This window comes from Salminus brasiliensis, chromosome 25 (genome assembly GCF_030463535.1).
Source record: "Salminus brasiliensis chromosome 25, fSalBra1.hap2, whole genome shotgun sequence".
NCBI classification, from domain to species: Eukaryota; Metazoa; Chordata; class Actinopteri; order Characiformes; family Bryconidae; genus Salminus; species Salminus brasiliensis.
In genome coordinates, this window is record NC_132902.1 from 16,513,881 (window position 1) to 16,541,748 (window position 27,868).

The 27,868-nt window shown below is 39.7% G+C and overlaps 1 protein-coding gene across 1 annotated transcript in view; it reads left to right on the forward strand.

Moving 5' to 3' along the window:
* Nucleotides 1-27,868, forward strand: part of galr1b (galanin receptor 1b) — a 61,693-nt gene extending 33,825 nt beyond the window's left edge. Inside the window, exon 3 of the mRNA XM_072671511.1 lies at nt 23,132-27,868. Coding sequence (XP_072527612.1) covers nt 23,132-23,449 — 318 coding nt within the window. The 3' untranslated portion in view covers nt 23,450-27,868. The remainder of the gene's footprint in view (nt 1-23,131) is intronic.

Below are 27,868 nucleotides of genomic sequence, written 5' to 3' on the forward strand. Positions count from 1 at the left end.
TCATCAGGCCACAGGATTCGTTTCCAAAATGCACCAGGATATGTTTAAATATTCCTTTGCAAACTTCTGGTGCAGAATTGTTGTGGTGAGGATGCAGAAAGGTTTTCTTCTGATGGCACTGCCAGGGTTTTTGGGACCCATGGACAAATATTACACTGTGCCTCACACTGGGCCAAAACACTCAAATAATATATTTTAGGGGCCCTGTCAGTTAGACCCAACCCGAACCCCCCATCCCCCAATACCACATCCCTGCCCCTCCATTAAGGTTATATATCTGTTTAGGTGTTGCTGCACAGTAGAATAGCGCTCCATCAGTCCACATCTTTTGCATTCAAACAAGGCTATTGATTTCTAACAATTCTACACTGTAACACATTTCTGTGGTTTTCACAGCGTCACTACTGTTTAATAAACAAATTCTTACCACAGAACCTGTATGTAGCATGTTACTGCAGACCTGTAAATTCAATGGCGGGTAAACATATTTTATCCTGTAGATTGCAATACAGTAATTTTGAGTTTTTTCAGCAGTTAATAATAATTAGAAAAAACTAGCAATAATTTTATTTATTAATTAATTTTATTTTAGTTATTGCTAATGGTACATTTTCCATTCTTTTCAAATCAGATGCTAGTTTGTATTGGCACATAGAAGGATGACTTTTTATCCTTCATAACTGTTTATATACACAGAAAGCTAGAGTTAAATTATATGCATTTAAAATGTACACAGAGAAATCCAGCCAGGCTTTTAGATAAACCTCCGAACTAACGTAACTAGCCGAGCCTTTTTCAGCTTGAATCTTTAAGCTAGTAGTCAGTGAGTAAAAATGTAGCAAACTGATGCCAAAAAGAGCTGAAAGCTTTGTTTCCTGCAACTTATGCGAGTGGAGAGTAATAATGAACTTGGCTCTTCCTGCTGCCATTCTATGGTACTGCATAAAAAAATGTTGTTTACAGGAATTAAGGCAGCAATAATGCACGATGGTGTGGTTTTGTTCTACATTGGATCTCATCTGGACACGCTGGGGACGCATTTTAAGCGTAAACAGAATCTGGTCAAAGTAGATCCAGATACTGTCCAGATAAGAAACGCATTCTAATAGCAGGTGTAAACAGGCCCTTACAGTAGTCGTCTCATAAAATGTTGAATTCCAGAGTTCCAGAAAACACTCCAGCTTTTCTGTTTCTGTTTTCTGTCATCCTTGAGAGAATAATAAGAATCTATTTCAGCATATTATTATTCAAAACACTCTCCCAGACAGATCTAGCAAGTACCACAAGACATCAAAACCACACCAAGAGACCATGTTCTTTCTGCAGGCAGCACAATGTCAGTGTGTACGAGTGAGCACAATAAACATCCCGCTACAGCATAGTCATATCATGCACCACAATCCTCCTGCATCCTTTTCATATTGTTCAAATTACAATGAACCCAGATCTGTGAATCGAATTAAGGACTGACTCAAAATATCAAAGCAACAGCTGCTTTTGTAGCCATCCTTAAATTCTTAAGGTTAATGTGTTGTTACTGTTTGGGAGGCAACAGTGATGTTACCATTCCCATTGAAAACACACCATGTCTCAGCAGATATGAAATAAATAATAGGAGAATGTTTATAAACAGATTACATGTGGAATTTACTGTTCACTAGACCTCCTGTCAGTGCAAATGAATTATTTAGTATTTGAAATAGCAATGGAACAAAAAAGGCGGTAGTGACATTACCCCTCTTGTTTTTAGACTGCAGTTGGCATACAGTGTTTGTCCTGGATTATTTTCAGTCTAGGTTCGTAGACCTTTCAAAGCCACCAGCATTTCTGAAGCAGGATTTCGAGAGGCTACAAGCAAGGCTGTACTCCTTGTACAGAGTGTTTCTTCTCTCTTTGAGAATAGAGCAAGGGTTTCCACAGCTTCTTGAAAGTTAAAATGAGCTTTGCTAATGATGATTCGACATACATGTTTCTGTAAGCTCTAGATCCGGGTCAACCAAGCTTGTGTCAGGTTTCCATGCCATGCTGGACAGGTGTACTTTAGACTGGGGTGAGTAGAATTGATATTAATGTTCAAAATGGTTACAAGTTACAAAGTTACAAGTTTGGTCAACACAGTTCTTCCCAGCCTCCTCAGTTAATATAACACAGTGTTGACTTTATTGGCAATAGCATCTGGATGCTGGTCCCACAGTAAATACAAGCACCTTAATAGAGTTACAGGAAGCTAGCTGTTGACCAGACAGGTAAAGAGGCATAAAATGAGGTGTGTTTTAATCACAGTATTACATTTGGTTGGGTTTAGAACCATGGACAGCTGAGCACCCTACTGTCAAGGTTATCTAGGACCTGCTGTGGAGATGTTACACTGGATTTAGGTGATTCAAGAGCAAAATCCATGTCAGCGTCATTTATTAGGACATTTATTGAAGTCTTTGACCATGACCAGAAATAAAGCTACACACCCATGACATTGGGGCAGGTCTGACACGTACCTGCAGAAAATGCCTTAGGGTGATAGTGAGATCTACTTAATACACTTTATTGACAATTGTTTCTATAAGAATGTATAAAAATAGTGTTATTAATTCCTTAAAGAAGCACTTACTACTCTTTGGAGTGGCAAGAACGCCTATATAGATCTGCTTTGATTATTAGGGCTCAAAGAATGCTATAGGAAGCTGAAGAAGATTTCTTTCTAGTTGATTACTTAAATTGGAAAGGGGAAACACCAGACTACATTTCAAGCTTATGATTTGATCCTCTGCCACACACTGCTGTATTAATGATTAAATCCAAGCAGGTCTGGAGATCCAGTTAGTGGTTAACTGACACTGATCTATATTTATGAAGCATTTCAAAGTTAGAGCACTGACTTAAGATCAGTTTCATCACTTCATGTCATTCTATAAAATCTGTGACCCCAGATTATAAATTTTACTCTCATATGCTTGTCAAATTGTTTATCTTTTTTTCACTGGCTGATGGTGATGCTGATTTTTAGAGAGCAGGGAGGCTGGCTGGTGATATATAATCCCAAAATCATGTGTTTTTCTTTTTTTTATACAAGATCAGTATTTCTGGATACAAAAAATAATATTGTATCCCCAAAAACCTCTGTTGACGCTGAGCCAACTTGTTGACTCAAGACTTGTCTTTAGGCCATTAGCAAATGCAATAGACTCTAACTAGCACTGGGTCTTTCAGAACTATCAAATTAACTGTATACAATTGCAAGATTGTAGGACTGTCAGCACTAGTCTCAAGACTGAAAATGAACGGTCTTGGTCTTGTTATGGTCTTTGGTGGTATTTGGATTCATCTAGGTTTTGAGATAAAGGAAGGCCTATAACATTTTCGCAAATGCTTTATTTTTAGGTTGTTTTTTTTGTTTGTTTTTTTAATAAGAGCACAGCTCAGTGAAAAAAAAAATCATTTTGAACCAGAAGCAGCAACTGACAATCATGCTGTGTAGTATATAGTATAAAACAAGCTTGCAGTAGCATAACGTGCAATAATATTTATAATATCAATTATTATACAGCATGAAGTAGATTATCTGATTAACAAACGTTGGATTTTTTCAGATTAAGATTTACATGAAAGTAGATACATGTTTCAACCTTATCATTTGTGTCCAAAAGTCAGAAAGCCTAGTTGAACTAAGACAAGATATAAGACATCATGTGTCAACACCTCCAATGGCGTTGACAACAAACTCATTATTCAAAAATCATTCAAAACAATTCTTGACGTTGTTTTTATTGCTCCCAAGATGAGCAGAGTGTGTAGGTAATGCTGAATTAACATACTGAAATTGTGTTTATTTTGGCATATTTGTAACTCTACAGACCTCAATTGCAGCCATCACATTATTTTTTTTTTTACATAAAGTGACCGATAGAAGCTCCAAAATCTCCAAAAGCTTCCATTTTTGTGATCAGATGATTTGATGTTTCTCTGTAGCACTCATCCTGGTGGATGTCATCCCTTTACGAATGTGATTTGTGCATATGAACATGAGAATGATCAGATAATGGCAAAGGCCACAAATCCCATGTTGGGGCATCCCGAGTGAGGAGAGAGGCAGTGAGGCAGTGTTGAGGAATGAAGTGTGTTATCTTTACTGTGCTGAACACATAGTTTGAAGCAAATAACAGAAACCAGGAACCAAGATTGTGGACCATGGGACCTGGTCGAGATACACCACGGCCTTTCAGAAATGCATTGTTTTATCCCTCACTGTGCTAGAAATGAGTTTTATTGGCTCTTTGCTCCCCCTTGGTGACCTGGTGACAAAGAGACTTTTTTTTTTTTTTACTTTTTTCTATGTTATGTTCTTTTATCTTCCTGTAATCTTTTTAGAAGATGTGGGAGTTCATATTTCAGAAGCATTCAGCTGTTTTGCAATTTTGTGTCTGATTAAAGGGAACTTAAAGGGTACAGTTTTCTTGTATTACAAGTGTGGTATTTTAATCATCTTCAGTTGACCTTTAATAAAGAAATATTTCTTTCTTATCTATTAACATAATGACAATGAGTAATAATATGTTAATACTGGTTAGCAGTAGATTATTCAATCATTAAATTGTACATTCAGAGTATAATTAAAAAAACAATTATGTCTTCAATAATATCTTAATTTCTCTCCTAAGCAGCTGACAATATACAGCCCCACACACTTATGATCATACATCAGAGACTTTGGCTGTATTCACTATTGATTATAATATAAACCACCATTACAAAAAATATTTAGAATGAAAAAATATATATAGAAATGCTAAAAATAAACAAAGTATTACATAAATTGCTCCTTTTAAAATAAATGGCAATCCATATCTTTCAAGCAAGTCTTTGATTTTCTATTTCCCTTCTGTCTCTTGCTATTTCTGTCTTATTACGAGCTAGAGCATCAGACATGGCATTTAGTTTTCAATGCAGTTAAATTCCTTCTGCTTTGTCAAATGATAAATCAAAGCAAAGGCTGCATGGTTTACAGTAAATTGTTTAATAATTAATATCTGTATAAATTATTTTTTTATTGTGTTTTATCATGTTACAGTGGTAGTGTGTATTGGTAAGAACCTGATGATATGAAAAGCATCGCAGTACAGGGGTTACAATTCAATATATTGTCAATATATGTTTTTCAGTTTACTGTGAGTGAGGTGATTTTACATATTTTAACAAATTCAAACAATTTTTGGAAAACTGTCATTGTATAAAAACATAAAATCTATTACATTAATTTCTGCATCTAAACTATTGATTAAAAATTAAAACTGTGTTTTTGAAAATCAAAAATATTGCAATCCTCTCATGTATCAACATAGCTATATTTCTTCTATAACCCCTAGTTAAAATGCCAGTAGACTAGAACATGCACTTGTTCCTCTCATGTGATCTACAGATTGTGACATAGAAATGAAAGGACACAGTTAATAACAGCAATGCATTTGAAATGCACGACCAGCGTTTGGCTGAGCGAAGTGGAAACTGACAGGTGTAAATGTGTCCTCTTTCTCTTCTTTCACAGCTCTTTCCCCTCCCCCTCCCTCCTTATTATCACCAGGTTGTGACTTCCTTTTCAATCTCCTGTACTTTGAACTTGCAAAGTGAAAGAGCCTTACTATAGAAAGCTTCAGCGAGAACAAAAGATAGTGTTGGTTTATGATTATGGAATGCGTTTCCTGTCACCCAAGTATCTGTCCCCCAAAAAGACTAAAAACACACTGAACAGAGGCTCTTACCAGGGCAAGCGAGGCTACACAAATATGATTTGGACTGTGCGTGTGATATCAGATAAGAAGTGTATTGACTCTCAGCTTCAGAACATTGTCTTCTCTGTTTGTACATTCAGTGGCAGATTTGCTGAAGCTATTAGCAGATTACAGTAAAATAGCTAGCGCATGAAAAATTCACTGGCATTGTTTCTGCACGGTTCATGAAATATGTCTCTCTCAGTTACTGATGGTGCACTTGGTGGACCCATTTTTTTTTTTTTTTTTTTTTTTTTAAAGATTTCTGGTCTAACAAGTACAGAGAAGCTGTACGTAAGAGAAAGGATACATACGTGAGTGAAAAGCAAAGTATTTTTGAGCTGAAAAGTCACGAAATATGTTCATGAAATATGTCTCTCTCAGTTACTGATGGTGCACTTGGTGGACCCATTTTTTTTTTTTTTTTGAAAAAAAAGATTTCTGGTCTAACAAGTACAGAGAAGCTGTACGTAAGAGAAAGGATACATACGTGAGTGAAAAGCAAAGTATTTTTGAGCTGAAAAGTCACTCAAAAATGTGTCATTAAAATGTTCAGAGGAAGGGGAATTATGTTCACTTTGTAGTTGGTAATATCCTGGCGGCCTTTCTAAACTGAAGTTGGGTCATTAGAAGCAATATGACTTTGCAGCTTATCTGGGTATGTTCTTGTTGTTGCTTTAATCCCTTTCTCCAGCCTGGATTTGGCCTTTTTTTGTGGATAATCTAGCCCCCCTGCCTCTTTTTCTTGATGAAGCTGCCAGAATCAGCTGAACACCATGGCTTGCCAGTACTGTATTTCACCTGTGCTGATGTATGACGTCACTTGGAAAGCATTCAGATTGTTTGATCACGTTTCACATTTGTGTACAGCCATTTGCTTGGATGTATGTTTTCCACATAGCAGTGTATTTTTGTAACATTATTACCTATTTTAATGAATGGGGTGCTAAGGTTTGTGTACCTTTCAAACATTACAATGATACAAATACACTAATAACAGTCCAACCAACCACATTGGGTACCACAGCAACCACTTGAGCCACAATTACCTGAGACACCATATTATATCCCACTTGGAATATAATAGCAACTGCCTAGCAACCATCTAGTAATACCCTAGTATTCACATATCAACCACTAAGCAACATCATGGCACATCCTGAAAAACCATGGCAATCACTTTGTAGTACTATAACACCTATAACTATAACCTAGCATGCACCCCAATAGCAACGACCTGGCACACCACTTAGCAACCCTAGCAACTCCATAGACATCACCTGCAATATCATAGGAATAACCACATTGCAACAGCCTAGCAACTACCTGGCAATGGGAACCACTTCAGCGATTCTGCATTTCCTTCAATTAGCTTTTTTCGAGGCCTTCACTGGGGTGAGATCAGCGAGCCTGTTGTCAGAATGCCCAAAAGCTGCTCACCTGACAGAGTCATATTTAATAGTGGTGGGGCAGTGATCCAGAAGGCTTTCTTCTCTTGTGCCACAAGGGACATGTTGTTTGTGCCTGGGCATTAAATTGCCAGAAAGATAAGTATAGAATCTGGATTCTCTCTTAAACTTTATTATCTGATGTGCCTGTAGTTGTAGCACTTTGCTCACATGCTCTTGGGGTGTGGATGTAAATGCTGGCCAGAAAAAGAATCAGAATAAAAATGGTGCTTCCTTCTATTTTGCTGAAGTCTCTGTCCACTTCGTCCATCTGAAAGCCGGGTAGGTGTAGCATGCCGTATGAGGTCAGGTCAGAGAGACAGGTCTCCATAAAGCAGAAAGCAAAAAAAAATCCTTGGTGTTTCCATTGAGCAGAAATTATGCGAGAGGAGTGTGAAATCCCTGCAGTTTGAGACCTGCCTCACCTATGCCTAGGCATACCTAGGAAGGAAGAGAGGTATGTGAGAACTTCCAAAAAGTCTTTGGTACAGTTTCTGGAGAATCCTTGTCTGTTAGGTTTATTTACTGTTCTCTATTCCAAGTAATTGAGTTTGGCACGCAGTTGGTGACATAAGGAATCAAAAAAGCACACAATCAGGTGGGATCAACACACAGAGGCAACCATTTGTGATGCCATCTTGAAAGAGCTTTGTTCCTTAAGAGATGCATTTGCCTGCTACACTACGGCAATGGCCAAGTAAAAGTCACATTTAAAGCCTGAAGGTTCAGAAAGGTCTGGACAAAAGACAGCTCTGCTCATTCACTGCTTTGGCAGAGAATGCCCATGGAAAATACATTGCCATTGATTGCTGTGACTGCAGATAGTTTCAAGGTCAGTGTGAGTGCTGTAGAAAAAAGGAGTCTTCACCTCAACAGTGAACATAGGGTTTCCATCTTTTCAACAAGCCAGGACTGTCAAAGGCAGCACAACCAGACGTGTTAACAGCTTTTTCAACAGAGCTGTGGCCCACAGTTCTACTATACCATTAATAGATCTACTATTATAGATCATAATCACAGATTCTTTTTGCTGTTAAAAGTTTTGGTTCTTGAGTTCCAGAATGAGTGCAGATTTCAAACACTGAATGACATTCAATTTGAAACACAAAATTCATGTACCCTGATGGAGCAAAAACACAACAATGTGCTTGTGCTACAATAGCTTGTTTTGTGTGGAGGAATTGGTTCACATATTTACATTTATTTACATTTAGAAAATCAACCAGATGTGTCATTTGACACATGTCCTCACAGAAACAAGCACAAGGAATATCTTTCACATGCCAACTAGAGCATAATTTAATTTAGCAGTAGATATTGTTTCATATGATATATGAAAATATTGAGTTCATGCAGAATGTGAGGGGTCATTGCCACCACAGAGAAGAGAGCTGCCACAAATATTGACTCAGATCAAACAACAGCAGCAGTGAGCAGCAGCCTCAGTCAATATCCATGTATATTTTCTTCAATAACCCCTCCAAGTTCTCCTCTTGTGCTCTAACTGTCTGCTGTACATTCAGGCCCGGCGGCTGAACTAAATAATGAGTGGGTGATCTAAAAGTCACATGGGCCACATCAGTCTAAAAGCTCAGGAAACAACCAACAGGTGAACCTATTTTACACCAGATTACCAGGAATGTACCCGTTTAGGAAATCTGTCCTAATTTATCTCCCAACAACAAATGCAAAACTCTCATACAATATAAAATATACAATTCCAAATTCAAATATATATTTGAATACTAGGCAACCAATCAAGGTGGCAGTCACTATTGGTGGGGTATTACCCCTTTAAATGGGCCCCTGACCCCAGGCGTCTTCATTGATGCTGCTGCTACTTTTTGTCATACATAATGCCCACATTGCATAACCCATCACCAAGAACTTCAAAACATACTTGAGAATATGAGGATGCCTGTGACTGCTCACAGATGAGGAAAACTGTATGTCCACTTACAGAAGGCATTCTGCATAAAATTGCAGGGTTCACTGATGTTCTCTACATACATATCATTAAATCAAGAATGTCACGAGGAAGGACATGAGGAAACCAGATATCTATCCAGTGGTGTAGTGGTGTCTGGAGAGGCAGATATACTGTGCCTTATTAGGGTTTTCCACCCACATGTGCATTTGTCTACATTCTCTGAACACACCAATTCTCCACATACTTTAACTAAAGGACCTAAATCTAAAACAAAATATATATATTCAAATGTTTTTGACAGTTAAGAGAAAAAAAACATCTGGAAAAAAGGATCTGGATGTTATTGCCTGTAATTCAAAATGATTAATGCACTATGCACATCTGGGTTGCCTGATTTTAAATCCACTAAGGTGTTGTGTGAGGCAAAATGACCAAATTCTTGTTACTATCCTAAAATCTATGGACCTGACTGTATCTCAGCATGTGTTTAGGTGTGTATTCATTAAATCCATGCTCTTCCCATAGCCATAACCCTCTGGACATGTGGGGCCATTGGAGTGGACCAACTGCCATGAATATCACCTCATAGACTCCCAAAAGTGAGCAGCAGCTGCAGTCAACTCAAAGTTCAGTTTAACTTGTTGGACATGATGATTGCTTGCTGGGGTGTTGTCCCATTAAATGACCTCATGGCACCAGGCCTGTCCTTATTAATGTTCCAACAAGTGTCAATCCTGGGTTTTCTGGGGCCTTAGGCAAAACCTGACTAAGGGTAAACCCTCACACCACTTAATTCCTCTTATAATCATCAGCTGTTAATCAACCCAGTATTCATTTATATATGTGCTTACTTATTATATGAATAAGTTACACATGAAAAAACATTCTTGAGGAAAAGTTGTCAATGATGTCATCATGAGAAATCTCTACCTATATACGTTTAAACCTCTGTGAGTGTAAAGAACCTTTAAACCTGCACAAGGTTCTTCACGCATATGAAATGGGTGTCCGAACAGCAGAGTCACTCGCTGATAGCAACGATAAAATAAAGGTATATAGAAAAGGAAGAACTAGCACTGTCCTGCAGGTGCTAATGCTAAAACATGATAGATCCCAAAATTGTGTATTGTGCATTCCATCATACTATGCTAGTTCAGTGTTGTTTGGGAAACACATTCCAGATGGTAGACCATAAGGACCAGACTTTGGTCCCCTGCTTGTGTAATATATCAGACGGAATATGATGACCTTATCTCACTAAGCAGCCCAGTTGTAGCTTAACAACTGTAACTAGGCACTCTACAATGTGCCACAGCGTTGTGGGTGGGCAAACTTTTTAAATGGACATACAAAATATTATTTTACCCATTTCCTAAGCCTCAGCCTGACCTGCGTGAAGAGGATTTTAGATATGCGAATACATTTCACAGTGAAGAGCCAGCCTATTCGGCAAAGACAGAAATACCCCTCTTTCCTCTTACCATCCATGGCAGAATGTCTGCTAAACTCAGTCACCTAGAACAGAACACCGTCATTGAAGAGATTGCTTCTTCAGAATGGGTATCTCTGAAAGTAGCATGCCTAGGAGAAAGCAAGAGGAATATGTCTGTGAGTACATTTGAGGGAGCCGGTACAAGGTTGCAGTCATGCACTCCCACTTTCCGTGGACATTCTGTCAAAATTGCAGGGATCATTGGATGTTCTCTGCACTTGATCTCAAATATACATATCACCAAGCTGAATTATCTGAGGAAGAACATGCGGAACCGTTTTTTCTCCATGAAATCGGCAACTACTTTAGAAAGAAACTGTTGGAATTTAAAGAACATCCTCGGCAGCACTTTATTTACAATATATAGAGGAACATGGGAACATGAAATGCGATACCTGGATTCAGTAAATAATTACCTACTTAAATAGTAGGTAGTGCAAGTTTACTATGTGAATACAGAGTTAAAGCCCCTGGGAACACATCTTGATGTGTTGGAGTTTTTGTATAATTCTAAACTTGGGTGTTAAGTAAAGTGTTCAGCAAATTTTTAATAGAAAACCCAAAGCACAAATATGATCAAACATGAACTTGCCAAAGTGCATTTAACAGACCTCTCTGAGAACAGTCTGGCCATGGTCTTCATAATTTAATGAATGTGCGTCCCTCGATCACTGGCTGTTTTTGTTCTCTGGAATGATAGAGCTCCATCCAATAATTTTGGAATGAGTTGAAAAGTTGGGAATAAGATGGGATGGCATCCAACACTCTGACTTCCCCAACACTATTGTTGATGAATGCAAGCAAATTCTCACAGCAGTGCTCCAAAATCTAGTAGAAAGCCTTCCCTTGGTGCATTCTGATTGGTCCAAGGCACTGCCACTATGACGCAAGGATTGCTGGTTCAAATCCTGGGTGATGCTGCCTGCCATCAGCAAAGTTTAAATCAAAAACCCAAAGCAGAAATATGATCAAACACTCCAAAATGCACTCATCAGACCTCTCTGGCCATGAACGTGCAGGACTGACAGCCTATCACTATCAAAAGATTTGTTTATGTTACCATGGCAACACACACAGTCTTGAGACAGAGAAGTTTCACAGATTTCACAGATCTTTAGGGTTTACTGAGGGCTGGATATCTGTAACCGAGCCACCAGCCCATATATAGATACAAGCTCGAGCCATGACTGGAGCTTTGGGAAGATATTCATATGACATACTTTGTGCGTTTACATTGGGGGCCCTGAGAAGCCAGATGAATTTATTAGAAAGGAAATTTAGATTTAAGTTTAACTTTAACCCCTTACACAGTATATGGCTCGCCACAAGGCTGAAAGTGTTATTACAAACTTCTATTACCAAATAATAGCCCCACCAGTTTGTACAGAAGTCCCTGTAGTTACTGAGTACTACACCTTGTGTAACACAGTGTGTAATAAGTCTTTCTGTGTTAAGGGGTCAATCATGTGAGAAATACAAATGTGTTAAGTACAAAACCACCTTCATACATACATGCACATCTGACAGAGAAAAGAAAATAAGTAAGGTGTTGAAGGCCATAATAATTGTAGGGGAAAGTATCTTTTTTGGTAATTAATTATTAACACATACACTATGTGTCCAAATGTTTGCAGACACCCCTTCTAATGAATATACAGCTACACACTCTAGCCCCTGTAGAGAAGTACTGTCAATAGAATACGATTATCTGTAGCAGATGTAACCTATTGGTACCATGTTTAATGCCCCCGGCACTGGAGCAGTGGAGCAGTGGAACTGTGTTCTCATGAACGACAGTGCTCCATCCAGTATGTTTGGGATGAGGTGGGGATGTAGTGGGATGCCATGGTGATCATCCAACAATTTGACCTTACTAACACTGTTACCTCCTCACAGCAAAGCTACAAAATGTAGTATAAAGTCTTCCTTGGGCGCACTCCAATTGGTCCAACAGACTAAGGCACTGCCACTATGACCCAGTCATTATTGGTTCAAATCCTGGGTCAGGCTGCCTGCCATTTGCAAACTGTCCTCTCTGGGTGGGTAAATGGCTCTTTCTCTCCCCTCATCACTACAGTGTGATGCTGTTAACCGATGCATCAGAGTAGAGTACCCGTTGCATTCCTCCGAGTGTGTTAGTCATCCGTTGACATTCAAAAAAAGCTGGTGGCTGGTTGCGCATGTGTCTGTAAAGGCATGTGTCAGTCCTCACCCCTCCCAGTGCTTCAGAAGAAACAATGTACAAGCATATAGTGTAGATTTAATGGTAAGTTCTCATCAATATTCTCCTTACAGTAAACTGGTGTTTTGTTGTACACAGTAATTAGACAGCAATACTCATTCTTTTGTCATCATCTAATGCAGAACATACATCCATACACACTACCAGGTCCCTACCTGTATGATGTATGTACTTGTGATGCAATCTGGATTGTAAAATAAAGGGAGCAGTTGCACACAGTAATTCTGTACCTTACAGTAATATGTGATCTCTTATCTTTAGTAAATGGAGTTTAACCATGTGTTGTGTTTATAGACAGACAGACACTGTATTAATCCCAAAGAGAAAAGTCAGACACAGCAGCAAACAGACAGAGGAAAAAGCACCAGATAACAATAAAAATCTTACTAATCTACACAGATAATAATTTTAAAAAGATCACAATGTTCTGACCTGATAAAGGTTAGTTTGTATATTGTAATAAAATGTATGGATGAAACAACTCCCAGTAGTATAGTATAGTAGTACTATAGTTGTATAGTAATATAAAGCAAACTTACAAATGCATTGTACTAACATGAGCTAAAACCAGTAAAACGACAATATACAAGAATATAACTAAGGATCAGCATCCAAATCCAGAAGGAGCTGAGCCACAATTACCTATTTAGTTCTTAGTAATTATTGCATTGTAGCACTGTTGTACTGCTTAACATACCAGATGTTAAGCATGTACCAGAACATCACTTGTAACTACTACATATTATCCATTAAATATTCAGCACTTACCGTACTGAATCCTAAACGTCCAGGTTGGTTAGTCAAAAGTTAATTATAATAAATAGGCCAGCATTAGTTCTTCAGTTCTTTCTATTGACTGTGGAATAGGGGCAGATCTAGTGCAAGTTATAGAGAGTGAGGCATTTGGTTTAGATTCATGCAGATTGTGGAAAACGTCTCTACTGTAGAAAATGAAGCACTTTAGGATTCATGTGGAATTCCAAAAAATGTGTAGTGAGAACACATCATCAAGCTCTAAAATAACAATTTAAAATACAGCGTAGGTGCTGGTAATGTGTGCTGTGTAGGAGTAAGCACTGGTGAATAGTCTTCAAGATTATAGAAGTTCTTTCTTAAATGCACTTTTTGCTCTAACAAAATATACCTTTGTCTTGTAACTTTGTTCTGCTGTAATTTTAGCTTTACCATGTAGAAATACAGTCCCTTTTATACTTAGCCCCTCACTGGAGGTGTGTGGAGGCATAGTGTTTGAGACATGACAAGGCCTTACAGGTGTTTGAGATTACTATGTGTAATTGCTTAATTAGTGCAGGTTTCAGTATCAAGGCTTTTTACTAGGCTTTTGGTCATCAGTCTGTTCTCCCTGCTTAATAACATGGTTACCAGAGTTGTGCAGTCAAGACACGTTGAGAAAACAATCAACAAAGTTGATTAATCCAACAAAGTATATGGATTAAGCAGTATGCAGGTTACAGTTTTCTAAAAAGTTCTGGACAGATAAGACCAAGATTAGCTTGAGTTAGAGCAATGGCAAAAGCAAACTGTGAAAAGGAATTGCCAGCATACCAGCTCATCTGTAAAACATGGTGGTCAAGGCCCAGGAATGTATAAGAAATAGGGGGTGGCCATTAATATTAAGCAATGATGTGAAAAATATATATATAGTGGCTATATCTGAGTGGCTCAGTGCTCTAATGCGCTACCACTGCCGCCCTGAGATGCTCTCTATGGGTGAGTAGATGCCACTCTCTCCCCTCATCACTCTTAAGTGAGGTCGGCGTCTAGTGCGATGGAGCTGGGGACCCATTGCTTTTTGAGCTTGCATTGGCTGCAGTTTGAAATTAGGTAGAGAGGATATGCGTTAAGTTCTTACCATTCTAGTATCGGGAGCATTGGTAGTGCAAGGTGGAGTTAAGAATGTCTGGATTATTTGAAAAAAAAAAAGGAAAAACAAATCACAGTCCCCCCTCCACCACCCTGAAAGAGCAAAGCAGGGTGCAGTAAAGCACAGAAGCTGTGACTGTAGCATTCTCACTATTTCTAATACTACTATTATGGCTATGCCTTAAATTTGCTTGTGATTATTTATGATTATTGTGTCTTAACTATCATTTTACTAACCAAACACAATGTTGTTGACAGTTTAACCCATTTATCATTAATGCTGGCAAGATGCCTTTGATGCCTTTTATATATGATATAGATAGACAGTCACTGGTTAGAACAGGGGTTCTGGCAACTGTAAATACTGGGCTTCCTCTATGAGAGGTCTGGAAATGGTTAGGCTAAGTGTTTTGCACAGTACTGTACATGTACAAGTAGAGCCAAAAGAAGCTGGAAGGCGGCCTGGTCTAATGAGTCCTGTTTTCTTTCACACCATTTCATCATTTACCTGTGGAATGCACTGGACCTGAATCAGATATGCAGAGTTGGATTCACCTCTCAGGGCAAGTAAAAGGATGTGATGCAAATGTCTTGGTTCCAGATACATCAGGGCAGGCTCACAGGTCTTGTATAGTGAGCTGTTTTAGTAGCATTAGCATATCATTTGATTAACATCAGCATATTAGGTGATTATAATGTTTGGGCATATCGGTGCATGATGGTTAGGTGATGGATGGCTGTGGAATAGCTCATAACTTTCGTAAATAGCTCCAACTTTGCTTGAGGGCAGCCCTGAAACCATGAAAGAAAATCCTCTGCCAGAGACATTATGACTGATTTGAGTGATTGCTGCCCCAGGATACCACTCCAGAATCACAGAATATAAAGTACTGTCCAAAGGTCTTAGGCACCTGAGAATATTACATTTCTAAAGCTATGTCTTCGGCAAGTAGGCTTTAGAAATAAAGCACTATTTTAATAAATATAAATATTAATGTGTTTGCACAACCATTTCCAAACATTTCCTGGAAGAATTCTAGTATTACAGTGTAGTGTGCATATTCATATGACATAAATATGAGATCATTCAATTCACTGAAGAAAACAATGTATCCAAACCTGTATCACTCATGTTCAGTCACAATTAGTCTTTTACATCGTTGTGGAGGAGTGTTAGCCCACTCTTCTTTTCATGAAACTACCAGTTTAGAGTCTTGCCAGAGCATCGCAATGGGATTAAGGTCAATAAAAAAATAAAGTTAGTTTAGAGGTGGAGTTGTGGTAGTTTAATTTTCATTTAGAGGTGGACTTGTTTGTGCTTCAGATCATTGTCCTGCTGCATAACCCAACTGCGCTTGAGCTGATCTAACAAACATTTTAGCGAGGGGGAACATGCCTGAAGACTCTCCTCCCAATATGATGTCCTACAAATACCATCTCTACCTTGTTCACGTGTCTTTGACAAAACTTTGCAAACCTCCACTACCATCTTTCCCTGTTTGAACTCTATCATCTGTCATTTATTGGCTCCACTTACTAGAGGGGGGGCTGGTTTTCCACCACAAACAGCCCACAACACCACAACTCCAGCCCAAAGAAATTAGCTTGGCATGAATTCATGAAGTTAGTCACTGTGGTCAAGAACCACATTCTTATAACACAGTGTATAAGAGTATCAGGTGACAATTATGGGCCAAATATGGCCCAGTTTAGGCACTTTCAGGTCAGTTAAGGGATCAGCAAGTGTATTGTGGGCCAAATCTAGGTGCTGCAGCAGCTCCAGTTAAAGTTTGTCATGGTTATATGAACTTTGGAGCACATATGAAATGCTTGGACATCATTTCTATTTTGTATCCAACTGTGGCTGTGTCATGACCTCAGTTTCGGTCAAGTCATTGCAGTCGTTCCACTGTGGTCTGAGAAGCAGATGAAAGTAGCACTTTTGTGTTAGAACTGGGCAATGATTCATTTGCTATTTCGAAAATAACAATAAAGCCAAGTAAACATAAAGGTCTTAACTGAAAATATAACTTTATTTATAGAAAACAGATGAAGCAGACTACTGAACTTGAACTTAAGCAGTGTCATCTTCATTGAATTTGACAGTCCAGGGCTGGTGTCTTCTTCATATGCAGAACAGCAGAGGGAGGTGTCGTTACAGTATTCGGATGAGTGACTTGCAGAGATCTAGCTAAACTGCATCCTAAACCATCATTTGAGGTATCAAATTCAAATCTGTTGTAAACACGGCTATGGTGTGTTTACACCTGCTTTTGTGGACAACCAAAGTGATACCTTGTTTAAATGAGCACATCGGCACGAATGTGGGCACGTGAGGAAGGAGCTGAACTGAATTCTCCTGTTCAGTGGTGGCAGTCAAGCATGGGGAGGTGCCATCACGATACTGGAAAGTGTTTGGTTGTCAAATGTGTCTTGTAGATTACGAAGCTTTCACATTGGTAAAAAAAAATCTGGATAAACCTCTTGTATTGACTACTGCAGCTCGGTGTACGTGAGAATTGATCAGACAAGCTTGTCAGGCCTGCAACTGTTCCAAATTGCTGCTCAGAGGCTTCTCAGAAGGTACAAAGAAAACAGGAGGTGTTTGGTTGTCAAATATGGCTTGTAGATTACAGAAAGAAGCTTTCAGATTGGTAAAAAAAAATCTGGATAAACGTCTTAACAAGGCTTGTTCACATCTTGACTGTCTTTACTATATCGATTGTGTCCAATGAAAAACACTTATCTCCATTTTTGGAGGGTTTGTTTTGTTTGTTTTCTCCATGGTTTGAACCGTGCAGCTGTTCTATACACTGTGTAAATAAGTCTGAATGAGCAGACCAATAAAAATGCTCTAAATTGAATTAAATAAACTTGTATTGTAGTATTGATTTCCATTCAAAGTCAAGACCATTTTTGCCTGTAAAGTCACCATTTTGGTACATGCATTTTATTGGACAGCGACGATATATGAGAAGGGCTTACCCACATAAAAATGCAGGCATAAAAGTGCCCACTATTTCTTCATATGCTTTAAATATTGAGACCTTGCAGATTAGTCCTTACCCTACTTTGAACATAAAACCCTATTGTCCATTCATTGTGGCAAGCAGAAGTCTCATATTAAGTTACATCTCAGCAATCCACCTGAATGCAATTTGCTTTTAAGGTCTGAGCTACATGCTGTATTTCTCTCTACCCCTGTAATTGGCCAGTCTTAATAGTGGCAGTGAAAGAAGTGAGCATCAGTTTATTATCTAACCTGTGGATAATACACCTTAATGCGTCTAGCCCTGCCATATCACAAAAAGGTACCGCAGCAGAGATGCAGATAGTTTGATGGGATGCAGAGAAAAAATAACAGCTTGCTTGTTAACAAAGTTCCAACATCTGACCTGGCAACTGAAGTTTTCCCAAACCTGCCCCCCAAACGCCTGGTTACAGATGTCTTTTATTTATGCCTTTGTTCGGTGCCCAGAGGAGGGCTGCTTGCCTTTGTGGAGGCTGGCACAGGGAAAATAATGGCAATTACAGATGAATCAGACAGAGGTGTAATTAGCCTTTCTCCTTCCCTCTTTTTTATCTGCAACCCTTTCATACTTTTAGAATTTAAACAAGCAGACTCAATGGCCTCAACACTTACATGGGCCAAGCGCTTGAGTGTTCAGAAGAATTAGCCTCCTTTACTAGCCTTTGCCATCATGGACCATGTGTATTAAACGGTTAACGGAATGGAGGTTTATTATACTCTAAAATATTTACACATTAATGGGCACATGAGAAGGTGAACATGCTCCTGTTCAATGGTGGAAGGTTGTGGGGTATAAAATCTGGCTAAAATACATCTTACATTCGGTTCACAATTCTATTTTAAGTATCTTGAACCAGTCATTTATTCTTTTATTTCCTCTCCTATTGACTACTGCAGCTCGGTGTACGTGAGAATCGGTCAGACGTGCTTGTCAGGCCTGCAACTGGTCCAAATTGCAGCTCCGAAGCTTCTCAGAAGGTACAAAGAAAACAGAAGGCATTACTCCTGTACTTGTATCCATGTCGAGTTGCATTAGAGTTAAATTGAAGGTTCTGTTGTTTGCTCTTAAAGCTTAACATAGCATGGCTCCAAGCTATATATCTGATCTTCTCTGCATTCATTCTACCTTCTGGGGCCTACGATCTTCAAACTAGTTGGTTTTTGAGCTGCCTTTTGAACTCTAGCACACACCAAACAAGCAAACCGAACCTATCTGAGCATACGGGTCACAGCCCATTTCCAAATGGTGCAGTATGTTTGAACTATGAACACAGTACGAACCAAACCCAGGACATGATGTCACAAGATAGTTGTATTATATGCAGTTAGAGGATTCATGCAGACCTGCTCACGTTTGTGTGCTTTAGCTTCTTTTGTCTGATGCTTTACTTTAGCAGGGCTGTGTCCCAAACAACACACTACCAACCTACACAGTGTTTCAGCACTAGCCACCATTAGCATTACAGTCATGAGTGTAGTCTCCTCAGTAAAGTAAAGACGTGTGTGGTTTGGGATGCAGCCACAGTGACGTTAAAGTACATCATTCTGTGGCAATAAACAAATAAGCATGTGTACGTATCTAAAATGTGGTTTATTACTAATATCAAGTTGATTGGTTTATTAAGCCAGGTTGAAGGGTCCAGGGCTTAGATTTTAGGGGTTTTTCCCTGCTAGTTATTGAGTGGATCACCTGCTTTGTGCAGACGTCTTCTTGCAGCTTTCTACCGTACAACAACTTTGCAAACCAGTAAAAAGTAACAAAGAACAGTTTTTTTGCTTTGGCTGGACCAAGGGAACCGAACTACAAAATATAAACACACCCTAAGTCAATTTTAAAAACCTTTTAAAGTCTATTCCTGCAGTAATTTCTTAAGACATGCAGTCTTATTTTATTTAGATTTTCTTTATAAACGTCATTTATTTATATATCTCATTTTTTTTTAACTTGTTTAAACTCATTGTTGACCTTCAACTTCGTATACAATCAAAAGTGACTTGAACTGACTTGATGATGGAATACCACTAATCCAATACCAAGTGACACTGCAGCTGGTAACGGATGGCTGTTCAAATTTCTGCTTAAAGAACACACCTGGCATCAGCCTGCAAAACCACTGAAGCTTAGGAGAAACTTCATCTGTCTGCAGGAATAATTCATGCTAAATGATTCATTTACACACAGACGGTATAAACAAGAAAGCAGCCATGCACACAGGCTGCATACATGCAGGCTGCCAATCTGTGTAAACCACTGGAATTAGAGTGATGAATATTACATTAGCCCTGACCAATTCACAGGTAGCGCCGGGGTAGCTTTTTATAGAGGATAGTATGCAGTTGATGAATGCTTCATCATGCTTTGCCTCTAATATCTTGCTGCTAGGATCGTTTCCTTGCTACAATCACCCCCTCCAGTGGTTTTTCATCAGGGATCAGCAGCTGAAGTCATTTTAAGGTTATATGCGCAGTTATATGGAGTCCTATTACTTTTCCAGTCATCCCTTTTCAGGCTTGTTTATGATGCTGGCATGTCACAGAAGTGCACATTCATACCAATATCAACACAGATGCACTTTTTTACAGGGAGATCTGTTGCTACGGCAAACAGAAACTGCCATTAAGGCTAGCACCCGATACTAATAGTCAGCCTTGAGGAACTTTAATGATGAGAGGACTTCTAATTCCCTGATGGCCAGTAAGCCAGAATATTAATGGGTTGAGTGTGTCACTTCAGTTCCCAGAGTTGTGAGGCTGTCTCAAGGCGGGGCTGGTTTCTCGAACACAAATTAAGCTAATACTGGATAAAGGAGGATTTTCAGTGCAAAGCCAGACAGCATCCACAGTACTTATAGTCCAGAATGAGGCTTTAACCAGCGTTTATAACAGTATTTTTTAAAGAATGTATACTAATCCCCTGCAAAACTGCCAGATTTATCAAAGCGCCTTAAGGGTAAGGGAACACAACAAAAACATCGGAGTGCTGCAGGGCACCATATCCAATAAAGGGGACCTGTGTTTGCGCTAAATTTAAAACAAACGCCCACCCAAACATGCGTGCATCTGCTATTACCATTTGTAGAGGGGAAACCAACACCACCACCGACTGTGACAACTCAAAGAACCATTTTCAGTCTAGATTTGCCTGGTTATAGGGTTCTTCTGACTGGTTGTAAACCTTCTGTAGATCTATATAGCACTAAAACAAAGTTCCACTATTGATACCTTAAATAACCTTTTTGCCCATATTTTAGTGAATTTTATATCCAAAACCATCTTGTATGGTATTATTAGTATTATTATGTACGACATCTGAAAGTGGTTATTTACCATTGTTAGCTTTATACTAATGAAACACTTTAATACTCATAGACTGTAGAGGTGCAGAGATGGAAACTTCTGGAATAAACAGATGATAAAAGGAAGTTAAATGAATTATGCCATCTTAATCTTTCCATCGGGTGCTTGTGAGGCTCTTAGGTAGGTTGTTCGCTCAGGCTAACGTCTTACCTGACAGCCTCACAAACACCTAACACGCCTCTCTCACCAGAGCTTCTTAATCGAGCCATTTCTCATGGTAAAGACGTTCTGGTGTTGGTTTCCTCTCCACAAAATGGTAAGAGCAGACGTACAGATGTTTGGGTGAGTGCTTGCTTTAAATTTAGCATCTGCCACCGCAGGCCCAGGTCCTCGCAGCACTCTAATCTTTCTGTTGTGTTGAAAAGCTAGTAAACAATGCTCTTAATAGATCTAAATGGCGTTAAATAGCTTATTTGGACCAGAGGGGGTGCAGCAGAGGCTGAACCGACCACTATGCTGATGATATTTTGACAGTTTGGAAGAGTTCACATTTCAACAACATTGCTGAATTAATACTAAACAAAGGATTGCAGTTTTTAATTAAAATTGGTTTGAAGGTGTAATCATTCAAAAAATGTCATAGGGCATAAACAGTCCTTACCAACTTCTATAACTTTTAATTAAAACTGGCTTGAGGGTATAATTACTGAGAAATGTAAATGACCTATTAAAATGTGGAAGGCTGAATAGGCAAGTATAGAATGACCTTCATTGTCATTGTACTGGTATAGTACAAGTATAATGACTGTTTAAAAAAACAGGGTCAGGGCGCACAAGCAAAGAGGCTGACCTTGTTCTAGGGCCCAACAGTGGCAGCTTAGGGGACCCAAGTATTATAATCATACCCTTGTGGTCAGTAGGCCAGCACACTAACCAGTAAGCCACCACTGCCCTGAGTATATGTAAAAAATATAGTTTTGTGTGACATTGCAGAAACAGAAATGCAACATATCTCATATTGTTACATAAAAGAATAAAATAATTACATTCCATATTGTTGCTGTCATGCAAAAACCTTGTAGCTCCATTTTAAACATTTTCACTTTTTGACATAATGGGAATCAGGCAGTGGTTCTTTACATTGTGTCCAATTTCATGATGAATGGACCAATATAAATGCTATTACTTATAAATAAAATCTCAAATAAAATCTTCTACTGAAAGGGAAGCAGGGCTTTTTCCTTCTCCTTTAAAGTTGCCATTTTGGAGACATTTTTGGGGGACAGCAACGACTGGGGAATTAATGACATACACTATATAGACAAAAGTGTGGGGACACCTGCTCCTTTATTGTTTCTTCCAAAATGAGTTTGTCCTGCTTTTGTTGGAGTTAGTGAGGTCAGAAACTCCCCAACTCATCCCAAAGATATTGGATGGAGCACCAAACATCATTCCAGAGAACACAGTTCCACTGCTCCACAGCTCAATACTGGGGGCTTTATACCTATCCAGCCCACCTGGCATTAGGCATAAAGCCAAAAGGTGTTTCTTGATATACAGACAGAGGTTTAGGCTTGCCACTAAGAAATATGGGCTGGGTTTGTGGCCCCGCCTCCCATGTCTAGTGTGCATGCTCTGTCTCCAACCTCTTTTGGCTTCAAAACGTTGCAACGAAGTGAACAGACTCATACTGTCCGCTTACATACAGTCTGTGTGTAGAATTACGTGTTAGGGATCTTCACAGCTGCTCCATAATTTGCTGAGACATTGCGACAAATAAGGAAGGCCTGCTTTAACCCTGCTTTAGTCATCAACAATGTTTATGCACCAATCGTCCTGTCAATTATGTCTGATATTTTGATGCTCTTTGTCTCTGTTGATGTCACAGGCTTTCGCAAGTGACTTCTAGAGCCTTCTAGATCCGGCTGTATTAACCAGCTCAGGCTGTATTAATGCTCATCTGTGCTTGGATCATGTGTACATTTTGGATGAATGGAGAGTTTAGTATTTGTGTATTAAACCCTCTCTCTCTCTCTCACTCATAGACAGCTCAGACTGTGCTGCTGGTCGTAGCTGCGTTCCTCCTGTGCTGGATGCCCCACCACATCATCGCCATGTGGGTGGAGTTCGGCGACTTCCCCCTGAACGACGCCTCGTTTGCCTTCCGCATTGTGTCGCACTGCCTGGCCTACGGCAACTCCTGCGTCAACCCCATCCTTTACGCCTTCCTGTCGGAGAACTTCCGCAAGGCCTGCCGACAGGTCTTCGCCTGCCATCTCTTCTACCCGCCCCCGCCCGTGAAGAAAATCACACGGATCAGGATGGACAACTTCTCCACCACACACTCCACCACCAATGTGTGAGGAGAAGCCTGAGCCTGATGACCTCCATCACGCTGAACCTGAGCCAATGTTTATCTCTGAGAAGGCCTTATAATTCATAGCCAGTCAACATTTCAAGTCTACGTTACTCATGACTATTTAGACCACAGATATGAGATAGCAGCCATGGCCTGTGCACGTGGCTGTGAGCTACTGATCCACAAGTGCCACTAGCATTAGGAGGATGACTATTCCATTACCACTGTTACCTATTCACAAGTGGTTTTGGAGGGCTGAAAGCAATCCCGCTCTCAACAACTTTCAAATTGCTTCATTTTCACTTCTAGACGCTTCAGTCGAGAGCGGCTGAGAGAGGCTAAAGCCGTGCCTGTAGAGCCTCGTCTGGGAAAGCGTGGGAAAGGAGGGCCTAAGGGAAGAGACCTCACACTTGTAAAAAGATGTGGATTTAATTCAATTTAGTGTTGATACTAGAGAGTAAAAGTGCTAAAGTATTGAACACCTGTTGAGTAAGAAGGGAGAAAGCAGCAGCTGAAAAGCTGTCAAGGCCCTTATTTTAAATACACTGTTTTTATTGTTGGTTTGTTTGTTTTTAAATCTCGAAATATCGAAATGCAGTCTTATCAGAATATTATGACAACCCCAGGTTTGGAATGAACTCCATTAAAGCCTATTAAAGACAAGATGAGACAACATTATTCACCTTTAGTATTGGACACAGATGGAATTTGGCCTCTGCCTTAATCCCAATAATGCAATGAACACACACACACACACACACACACACACACACACACACACACACACACACTGAGCACACATGCCCGGAGCAGAGAGGGTGAAGGGCCTTGATCAATGGCTCAACAGTGGCAACTTACCAAGCCTGGGTATCAAACCCACAACCCTGTCATTAATAGCCCGGTGCTCTAACCTCTGAGCCACCACTACCCCTCCACTTACAGGAGCAGTTTGTAGTTCTGTAATTCCAGAGTGCAGTCCATGTGTTTCTCTGCATACTGTGTTCTGGTCAGGACCCCAAAGGACTGACCACCACAGAGCAGGTAGTATTTGGGTGGTGGGTCATTCTCAGCTCTGCAGTGACACTGACATAGTGGTGGTGTGTTAGTAGTGTGTGTTGCACTGGTGGTACGAGAGGATCTGACACGTCAGTGCAGAAACAGAGGTTTCAACACCTCAGCATCACTGCTGGACTGAGAACAGTCCACCAAGTGAAAACAGTGGGCAGTGTCCTGCCACCACTGATGAGGGACTAGAAGATGTATAACACAATTTGTGCAGCAACAGATGAGCTTCTGTCTCTGACTTTACAACTACAAGGTGGAGCAACCAGGTAGGAGTGTCTAATAGAGTGGACAGTGAGTGGACACGGTGTTTAAACACTCCAGCAGCACTGCTGTGTGTGATCCACTTGTACCAGCACAACACACATAAACACACTTGCCACCACTGCAGTGTCAAGAATGACCCACACCCTAAACAATAGCTGTTCTGTGGTGGTCAGTTCTGTGGGGTCTGTTGAATAACAGGGTGAAAGGAGGCTAACAGAGTATGCAGAGAAACAGATGGACTACAGTGTAATTATCGAACTACAAAGTGCTCAGATTTAGTAAGTGGAGCTGATATAATGGGTCAAGTGAATTCCAAACTCAGGGATGGTCGTAATATTCTGATATGACTGTGTATTATAATAATTGTAAACTCATTTGTGAATATTTTTAACAAAAACTTTATCATGCTCATACAATGATGTTGTGAAAACTTCTTTCCCCCTTCCTGATTTCCTATTTCTTTTGCATATTTGTCACATTTGGATCTAAACAAATGTTAATATTAGAGAAAGAGATCATTATTATTACATTTACATTTCATTTATTAATAATAAACAAGCACATTTATTATTCAAATCACCCATGTGAAGAAAAGCAGTGAATAGTCTCTTGCTTGACCTTAATGAGCAATAACTGCAGCTAACATTTCCTATACCTTCATATCAGCCTTTTACACTGTTTTGGAGCTTTTCCAGTATGTACTGCTTACATAAGACCCTGCCCCAGCATCTACACTATCTGTCCAAATGTTTTTGGACACCGCTTCGAATGAATGCATTTAGCTACGTTGCGTTGCACCCATTGCTGACACAGATGTGAAAATACCCATGCACAGCTTGTCTAGTCCTGTACTGCCAATAGAATAGGACTCTCTGGAGCAGATAAACATGAACCTAAAGCCAGGCATGGGCTAGAGGAGTATAAAGTACCTTTGGGATGGATGTGTTGGGAAGTTGGGAATGAGGTAGGGTGGTGATCAGGCAACATCCTGACCTTACTAACGCTGTTGTTGAATGCAATCAGTTCCTCATAGCAAAGCTTCAAAATCCAGTAGAAAGTAAAAACAGTTACTCCAACAAAAGCAGGATTAACTCGTTTTAATAGCTTTGATTTAGGAAAAAACAATGACTGGACAGGTGTCCCAATACCTTTGTCCATATTGTGTACAATGGACTCCACTAAGTACTGACAATCATGGGTTCTTCAATAAATAGTTTTTCAGCTCCCGAGGCCAGAAAAAATGCCCACACAGTTCCCTACCGCCACCATGTTTTTTATTGGTATGGTATGATGTGAAATGCAGTTTGCTTTAGGTCAGATATAAAGTTTTCTCTTTTCTAAAAGGTCACACTTCAGACTCGTCCATCCACAGAACTTTATCCCAAAGGGCTCAGGGGTTGTCTAGGTGCTTTTTTGTAAATGTCAGAAAAGCACTGTTGCTTCTTTTGATTAGCCGTATTCTGCCTTGCTTCTCTTCCATGAGCTGCACAGCCTCTTTCTTACCACAGTCATGAGCACTGACCTTAGCTAAGGTTAGAGAGACCTTCAGTTTATTGGATATTTGCCCTGGAATCTTATCTTTGGTGAGTTGCTGGAAATTTTGGAAGGCCAATCACACCTGAGAAGGGGGAGGGGCATTTAACCCTTTCCTGACTGATTTTTATTTTTTTTTTTGCCTTCTCTGCTCTTCTGGGCTTTATTCTGATTATGGCCTAGTAAACCATAACTGGTGGGTTATATATGATTTAGGCTTCAATATACAATTGAAAACAAGATACAATCCATTCTGACTGTGTTCAATCAGCAGAATCTCTTTACCTCAGGCTGTCATGCTCCTGAGCCCTAAGGAGCTGTAAAGGGCAAGCACAATATCCCTGAACGGCAATCGGGGCAGAAAGGCCGAAGAGCCAGGCCGCAATAAAAGTAGCACAGCCCTGTGAATCTCTCCTTATCTCCAGTGGAAGGGGGTGCATACTATCTGTCTCCCTCTGTCTTGCTCCTTCTCTCTCCATCTCTATGACCTGCGCTGATTAAGACCAGCTGGTGATGATCAGCCAGAAGCAGCACAGGCTCCTTAAAAATGGAGCAAACACAGGATAGGGGATTGAATTGAAAGCGGACTGAAATGAGAGGAAGCCAGATGGACTGAAAAGGATGCTAATATTTTAGGTTTGGTTTGTGTCTTGGAGAATGAAGCGCCCTCTCTTTTATTGATTCAATTAATCAATTCATTTAATTTACTGGTTATTAATTCAATTCGTTGGATGAGAAACAGTTGTGTTCTCATTACGTGAATGATTTTGCTTCTTAAATAAATGAAAGCCCTACAGTCAGGAATGTGCCCTTTAAGCCACCACTAAAAGACATGCTTTTCATGTGCATTTTACAAGCGGTGAAATACAGAACTGGCATCAGAAGTGAAAGAAGCATGAGGGCTGAGGCAGTAGAGTAATGTTACAGGAGTTTGCACAGACATGACTTGGGTTATGAAGTGTTACGCAGTTCTTTTGAGTGAGTTCTTCAGTTTCCTGCCCAGAGTAGCAATGATAATGGCACTATTATGAGTCAGTAAAGCATCCCCATGATTTTGAAGCTGTTATTTGAAGGTAAAATGCTCCATCATGTTGATTTAAAATGTGTTTTGTGTTTGATACAGTTCTCTTGGTGTACTATTACATTATGTAAATCACTAGAGGCATTCACATAAACAAATATGCAGAACTAGAGGAAAAAGGGGGGGCAAAAACTTTTTCACATCCATATAACTATTTCTGTGGATATCTCTGCTGTAAATTTCGCCTTGCCAAACGATTGCCGATGTTCAATGTTATTTCTTTTCCCAGTAAGAAGCTTTGTTAAAGTGCTACACTAGTTCGTATTGTTTAATGTTCCATAAGCAAGCAACTTGTTTTGTTTACAGTGGATAAATATGTATGTTCTGTAAAGCCTGTATAGCTTTTTGGCCATCACAATAAAAGAAAGGACACAGGTGTGCACACAACCGCTCATGAACGTACTGTATTTTGTGGTCATACAAGCAGCTCTTTATGAAGAAATAAAAACAGCATGAGGTCATGTTTATGGACGGCTATAC